A 7,775-nucleotide genomic window follows, 5' to 3' on the forward strand; every position below is an offset into this window, starting at 1 on the left:
AAACAGCGGGGGATTAGCGCTGGCGTCAATCCCATCAGCTCACCCCGGCTGCTCAGGTGAGCCCGGGCCGTTCCCCCCCGGATCCGCGCGGCCCCAATTAAGGGCTCAGGGACGGGATTTTGGGGGGGGGGTCCGGGCTAATCCGGGGGCGGGGGGGGGTTATAAGAGCAGGGGGGCGCTGGTGGCCGGGGCAGTGGCGCTGGTGGCACTCGGGGACGATGGCGACGGGCGTTTTCGACGGGGCGGTTTTCGCCGCCCGCCGGCGTCACGACGACGACGACACCACGCGCGACAGCATCTTCACCTACACCAACAGCAACAACACGCGCGGTGAGCGGCGGCCACACCGCGGGGACACCGCGGCGACACCGGGGGACACCGGGGGAGGGGGCCCTGGGGCGGTTTTGGGGGCGTTTTGGGGCGTTTTGGGGTTGGCGGTCAAGGAATGTCAATAATAGCGCGGTGGAGATATTGGGGACATCAAGGGACACAGAGAGGCATGGAGGGACAGTGAAGGACATCAGGGGACACGGGGGGACATGGGGGGACATGGGGGGGACACTGGGGGACACTGGGCGAGGGGGTCTGGGGCAGTTTTGGGGCAGTTTTGGGGCGGTTTTGAGGCTTTTTGGGGTTGATGGTCAAGGAATGTCAATAATAGCGCGGTGGAGATATTGGGGACATCAAGGGACACAGAGAGGCATGGAGGGACAGTGAAGGACATCAGGGGACACGGGGGGACATGGGGGGGACACTGGGGGACACTGGGGGAGGGGCCTTGGAGCAGTTTTGGGGCGTTTTGGGGCGTTTTGGAGTTGGCGGTTGAGGTGCGCCAATAGTAGAGATGAGCGCGGTGAAGATATTGGGGACGTCAGGGGACACAGAGAGGCATGGAGGGACACTGGAGGACATCAGGGGACACGGGGGGACATGGGGGGGACACGGGGGGGACACTGGGGGACATGGAGGGAGGGACCCTGGAGCAGTTTTGGGGGGGTTTTGGGGCGTTTTGGGGCATTTTGGGGCGTTTTGGGGTTGGCGGTCAAGGAATGTCAATAATAGCGCGGTGGAGATATTGGGGACATCAGGGGACACAGAGAGGCATGGAGGGACACTGGAGGACATCGGGGGACATGGGGGGACACAGGGGGGACAGGGTTTGGGGCAGTTTTGGGGCAGTTTTGAGGAGTTTTGATGTCAATGGACATCGATGGCAACAATGCACGGTGAAGACATGGGGGACAAAAAGGGGCAGGAGGGGACATCAGGGGTGACCAAAAGGCACGAGGGGACATGAAGGGACATGAGGGGACATGAAGGGACATGAGGGGACATGAGGGGAGCATTTTGGGAGGGATTTGGGGGCAGTTTTTGGGGTCAACGATCAACATGCGCCAACCCAAATCGATGGCAGTGAAGATGTGGAGGGACATGGGGGGAACATGAGGGGACACTGAGGGGACACTGAGGGGACATGAAGAGACACAGAGGGACACCAGGGGATCATTTTGAGGGAGATTTGGGGGAGTTTTGAGGAATTCTGAAGACTTTTGGGGTCATCGATCAATGTGCGCCAACCCATACCAATGGCAGTGATGCAGTGAGGACGTGGGGACACATGAGGGGACACAGAGGGGACATGAAGAGACACAGAGGAACACCAGGGGATCATTTTGAGGGAGATTTTGGGGAGTTTAGAGGAATTTTGAAGAGTTTTGGGGCCAATGATCAACGTATGCCAACCCATACCAATGGTAGGGAAGATGTGGGGGGACATGGGGGGACACAGAGGGACATGAGGGGACACAGAGGGGACATGAGGGGACACAAAGGGACATGAGGGGACACAGAGGGACATGAGGGGACACAAAGGGACATGAGGGGACACAAAGGGACATGAAGAGACACAGAGGAACACCAGGGGATCATTTTGAGGGAGATTTGGGGGACTTTTGAGGTCAACTCCAACCTCTACCACCACCACCACCACCACCACCACCACCACCACCACCACCCCCAGCGGGCGCAAGGTGACACGAGGTGACACGAGGTGACACGAGGTGACACGAGGGCCACCCACGGCCACCACCGCTGACCCCGCTCCGTCCCCCAGGTCCCTTCGAGGGCCCCAACTACCACATCGCGCCGCGCTGGGTGTACAACCTGACGTCGCTGTGGATGATCTTCGTGGTGGTGGCCTCGGTGTTCACCAACGGGCTGGTGCTGGTGGCCACGGCCAAGTTCAAGAAGCTGCGGCACCCCCTGAACTGGATCCTGGTCAACCTGGCCGTGGCCGACCTGGGCGAGACGGTCATCGCCAGCACCATCAGCGTGGTCAACCAGATCTTCGGCTACTTCATCCTGGGCCACCCCATGTGCGTCATCGAGGGCTACACCGTCAGCGCCTGCGGTCAGTGGGGCTGGGGACACGGGGTGGGGGGACACGGGGGGTGTGGGCAGTGCCTGTGGTCAGCGCCTGTGGTCAGTGGGGCTGGGGGTGTGGTCAGTGCTTGTGGTCAGTGCCTGTGGTCAGTGCCTCTGGTCGGGTGGGGTCAGGGGGATGGGGGGTAGGGCAGGGGATGGGATGTGGGTCACGGATGTAGGGCTGGGGTTAGGATCAGGGATGTGGGGCAGGGATGTGGGGCAGGGATGTGGGGTGGGATTTGGGGCAGCGATGAGGGTCAGGTATATGGGGCAGGGATGCGGGTCACAAATGTGGGTCAGGGATGTGGGTCAGGGACTCTCTATGGGTCCAGGGGCTATGGGGCAGCCCCACAACCACCCCAAACCCCTGCAGGAATCCCAGTGCTGCAGTCCCTGGCCATTCTCCCCATAGCAGGGACTGGATGCTATGGGGTTGTCTATGGGGTTCTATGGGTCTGAGCGCTATGGGGCAGCCCCATAACCACCCCAAACCCCTGCAGGAATCCCAGCACTGTGGTCTCTTGCCACCCTCCCCATAGCAGTGACTGGATGCTATGGGGTTGTCTATGGGGTTCTATGGGGCTGGGCTCTATAGGGCCGTGTTCTATGGGTCCAGGGGCTATGGGGCAGCCCCACAACCACCCCAAACCCCTGCAGGAATCCCAGTGCTGCAGTTCCTGGCCACCCTCCCCATAGCAGGGACTGGATGCTCTGGGGTTCTATGGGTCTGGGCGCTATAGGGCCGTGTTCTATGGGCCCGGGCGCTATGGGGCAGCCCCACAACCACCCCAAACCCTTGCAGGCATCACGGCGCTCTGGTCCCTGGCCATCATCTCCTGGGAGCGCTGGTTCGTGGTGTGCAAACCCTTCGGGAACATCAAGTTCGACGGGAAGCTGGCGGTGGCCGGGGTCCTCTTCTCATGGATCTGGTCCTGCGCCTGGACCGCGCCCCCCATCTTCGGCTGGAGCAGGTGGGGAGGGGCCCGGGGGTGGCACGAGTGTCCCCAGGGGGTCACAGGGGTGACACGAGTGTCCCCAAGGGGTCACAGGGGTGGCACGAATGCCCCAGAGCTGTGGGGAGGGGTCTGGGCCGGGCTCCTCCTCTCCTGGTTCTGGTTCCGCCCCTGGACCGCGCCCCCCATCTTGGGCTGGAGCAGGTGGGGAGGGGTCCCCAGGCCCTGGGGAGGGGTCTGGGGGTGACACGAGTGTCCCCAGGGGGTCAAAGGGGTGACACGAGTGTCTCCAGGGCTGTCAGAGGCCCCAGGGATGACCCGAGGGTCTCCAAGGTGGGTCTGGGGGTGACCCCGTGAGGTTCCCTGGAATCCCCCAGACCCGGATCCTTTCTGAGGAATTTGAGGGGGGGTCCCTATTGTCCCCCCTGACCCCCCAATGTCCCCCTGGGCAGGTACTGACCCCATGGGGGTGACTCCCTCAGGTTCCCATGGATCCCCCAGACCCAGAACCTTTTTGAGGAATTTGGGGGGGTCCCTTTTGTCCCCCCTGATCCCCCAATGTCCCCCTGACCCCATGGGGGTGACTCAGGTGTTCCCAGGGTGGGTCTGGGGGTGACGCCCCGAGGTTCCCATGGATCCCCCAGACCCAGAACCTTTCTGAGGAATTTGGGGGGGTCCCTTTTGTCCCCCAATGTCCCCCTGGGCAGGTACTGACCCCATAGGGGTGACCCGGGTGTCCCCAGGGCTACCTGAGGGTCTCCAAGGTGGGTCTGGGGGTGACTCCCCGAAGTTCCCTGGAATCCCCCAGACCCAGAACCTTTCTGAGGAATTTGGGGGGGTCCCTTTTGTCCCCCAATGTCCCCCTGGGCAGGTACTGGCCCCACGGGCTGAAGACCTCGTGCGGGCCGGACGTGTTCAGCGGCAGCACGGACCCGGGCGTGCAGTCCTACATGGTGGTGCTGATGGTCACCTGCTGCTTCTTCCCGCTGGCCGTCATCATCTTCTGCTACCTGCAAGTCTGGCTGGCCATCCGTGCGGTGAGGAGAGACCCCAACAAAAACAAACAAACAAACAAACAAACAAAAAAAAAATCTGAGGCAAAAAAAAAAAAATATCCTGGGAAAAAAAAATTCTGAACTGAAAGAAAACCCCGGGGAAAAAAAATACAGAAATAAAAACAAGCCCGGGGAAAAAATCCTGAACTGAAATTAAAAAATGGGGAAAAATCCCCAACTGGAAAAAAAAAATGGGGAAAAAATACAGAAAGAAAAACAAGCCCGGGGAAAAAAATCTGAACTGAAAAAAAACCCCGGGGGAAAAAAAAATACAGAAATAAAAACAAGCCTGGGGAAAAAATCCTGAACTGAAATAAAAAAATGGGGAAAAAATCCCCAACTGGAAAAAAAAAATGGGGAAAAAATACAGAAAGAAAAACAAGCCCGGGGAAAAAAATCTGAACTGAAAAAAAACCCCGGGGGAAAAAAAATACAGAAATAAAAACAAGCCTGGGGAAAAAATCCTGAACTGAAATAAAAAAAATGGGGAAAAAATACAGAAACAAAAAGAAGCCTGGGGAAAAAATCCTGAAATGAAAAAAAAGGGGGAAAAATTCCTGAACTGAAATTAAAAAATGGGGAAAAAATACAGAAACAAAAAGAAGCCTGGGGAAAAAATCCCCAACGAAAAAACCCCAGGGAAAAAATCCTGAAATTAAAAAACCCCGGGGAAAAAAATCCCGAAATGAAAAAACCCTGGGGAAAAAATCCTCAACTGAAAAAAACCCCCATGATAACCCCCCCAAACCCCACAGTAACCCCATGATAACCCCCCCAAACCCCACAGTAACCCCATGATAACCCCTCCAAACCCCACAATCTCCCCCCAAACTCCCCCCAAACCCCACAATAATCCCCCAGGACCCCCCCAAACCCCCTGAGGACCCTTTTACCCCCCCGTGCCCCCCCCCAGGTGGCGGCCCAGCAGAAGGAGTCACCCTTTGTACCCCTTTAACCCCTCAAACCCCACAATAACCCCATGATAACTCCTCCAAACCCCACAATAACCCCCCAGGACCCCCCCAATCTGCCCCCTGACCCCCCCAGGTGGCAGCACAGCAGAAGGAGTCACCCTTTGTACCCCTTTAACCCCTCAACCCCCACAATAACCCCGTGATAACTCCCCCAAACCCCACAATAACCCTCCAGGACCCCCCCAAATCCCCCCCAGACCCCACAATAACCCCCCAGGACCCCTCCAGGACCCTTTTAACCCCCCCCGTGCCCCCCCCGGGTGGCGGCCCAGCAGAAGGAGTCACCCCAGATACCCCTTTAACCACTCAAACCCCATGATAACCCCATGATAACCCCTCCAAACCCCACAATAACCCCCCAAACTCCCCCCAAACCCCCCAATCTCCCCCCCCAGGACCCTTTTAACCCCCCCGTGCCCCCCCCCAGGTGGCGGCCCAGCAGAAGGAGTCGGAGTCGACGCAGAAGGCGGAGAAGGAGGTGTCGCGCATGGTGGTGGTGATGATCCTGGCCTACTGCTTCTGCTGGGGGCCCTACACCATCTTCGCCTGCTTCGCCGCCGCCAACCCCGGCTACGCCTTCCACCCGCTCACCGCCGCCCTGCCCGCCTTCTTCGCCAAGAGCGCCACCATCTACAACCCCATCATCTACGTCTTCATGAACAGACAGGTGAGGGACGCACCTGGGGGCAGCTGGGGACACCTGTGGGCATGGGGATATGGGATATGGGATATGGGATAGGGACAGGGTCACCATCTACAGCCCCATCATCTATGTCTGCATGAACAGACAGGTGGGGGACACACCTGGGGACACCTATGGGCATGGGGACACAGCCAGGACATGGGGTATGGGGTATGGGGTATGGGACATGGGACATGGGACGTGGGATAGGGACAGGGTCACCATCTACAGCCCCATCATCTACGTCTGCATGAACAGACAGGTGGGGGACACACCTGGGACACACCTGGGACACACCTGGGGACAGCTGGGGACACCTATGGGCATGGGGATATGGGATATGGGATATGGGATATGGGATATGGGATATGGGATAGGGACAGAGCCACCATCTACAATCCCATCATCTACGTCTTCATGAACAGACAGGTGGGGGACACACCTGGGGACACCTATGGGCATGGGGACACAGCCAGGACATGGGGTATGTGGTATGGGGTATGGGACATGGGACATGGGACATGGGATGGGGACGGGGTCACCATCTACATGCCCATAATCTACGTCTGCATGAACAGACAGGTGAGGGACACACCTGGGGACAGCTGGGGGCAGCTGGGGACACCTGTGGGCATGGGGATATGGGATATGGGATATGGGATATGGGATATGGGATATGGGATATGGGATAGGGACAGAGCCACCATCTACAGCCCCATCATCTATGTCTGCATGGACAGACAGGTGGGGGACACACCTGGGGGCAGCTGGGGACAGCTGGGGACAGCTGTGGGAATGGGGTATGGGGTATGGGATGGAGCCACCATCTACAACTCCATCATTTACATCTTCATGTCCCCTCTCTGTCCCCTGTCTGTCCTCCTGTCCCCTCTGTGTGTCCCTTCTCTGTTCCCATGTGTTCTCTGTCCCCCCTGTGTGTCCCCATATCCCCCTGTCCCCTGTCTGTCCCTCTGTCCCCCCTCTCCCCTGTCTGTCCCCATGTCCCCTCATCTCCTGTGTCCCCCTGTCCCCTGTCCCCCCTGTGTCCCCTGTCTGTCCCTATATCCCCCTGTCCCCTGCCTGTCCCCTGTCCCTGTGTGTCCCCTGTCCTCCCCTGCGTCCCTGTGTGTCCCCCTGTGTCCCCTGTGCCCCCTCTGTCCCCCATGTCCCCCCTGTCCTCTCTCCCCTTTCCCCTGTCCCCCCCGTTGTCCCCTGTCTGTCCTGTGTCCCTGTGTCCCCTGTCCCCATGTGTCCCCTGTCCGCCGCTGTGTCCTTGTGTGTCCCTTGTCCCTGTGTGTCCCCTGTCCCGCCCTGTGTCCCTGTGTGTCCCCTTGTCCCCTCTTCCCCCTCTCCCCTGTCCGTCCCCTGTCCCCCCATCCCCTGTGTCCCTGTGTGTCCCCCTGTCCCCTGTGTGTCCCCGGTGTCCCCTGTCTGTCCCCATGTCCCCTCCCCGTTGTGTCCCCCGTGTGTCCCCGCAGTTCCGGAACTGCATCCTGCAGCTCTTTGGCAAGAAGGTGGACGATGGCTCCGAGGTCTCCACCTCCCGCACCGAGGTGTCCTCGGTGTCCAACTCCTCCGTGTCCCCCGCCTAGGGACCCCCGCCGCCCCCTCCCCAATAAAGCTTTGTACCTCCCGGACAGCCCTGCCGCCCGTGTCACCTCCCCGCGCCGCCCGTGTCACCTCCCTG

General features: G+C 59.4%; 1 protein-coding gene across 1 annotated transcript; it reads left to right on the forward strand.

Moving 5' to 3' along the window:
- The first annotated feature begins 218 nt into the window (after window positions 1-218).
- LOC136570057 (red-sensitive opsin) lies at window positions 219-7,680 on the forward strand. The gene is made up of 6 exons (XM_066570492.1): window positions 219-330; window positions 2,114-2,410; window positions 3,227-3,395; window positions 4,249-4,414; window positions 5,834-6,073; window positions 7,567-7,680. Exons 1-6 carry the CDS (start codon window positions 219-221, stop codon window positions 7,678-7,680), a joined length of 1,098 nt encoding a protein of 365 aa, XP_066426589.1.
- The last annotated feature ends 95 nt before the right edge of the window (window positions 7,681-7,775 follow it).

This window comes from Molothrus aeneus, unplaced genomic scaffold (genome assembly GCF_037042795.1).
Source record: "Molothrus aeneus isolate 106 unplaced genomic scaffold, BPBGC_Maene_1.0 scaffold_30, whole genome shotgun sequence".
In the NCBI taxonomy this organism is placed as follows: Eukaryota; Metazoa; Chordata; class Aves; order Passeriformes; family Icteridae; genus Molothrus; species Molothrus aeneus.

What these genes read in the sequence shown, in the direction of transcription:
- LOC136570057 (XM_066570492.1), top strand. Translation starts at nt 219, where the DNA reads ATGGCGACGGGCGTTTTCGACGGGGCGGTTTTCGCCGCCCGCCGGCGT. An exon ending in CTACACCGTCAGCGCCTGCG is followed by an intron (nt 2,411 to 3,226) that starts GTCAGTGGGGCT and finishes AAACCCTTGCAG; the next exon opens with GCATCACGGCGCTCTGGTCC. An exon ending in CCCATCTTCGGCTGGAGCAG is followed by an intron (nt 3,396 to 4,248) that starts GTGGGGAGGGGC and finishes CCCCCTGGGCAG; the next exon opens with GTACTGGCCCCACGGGCTGA.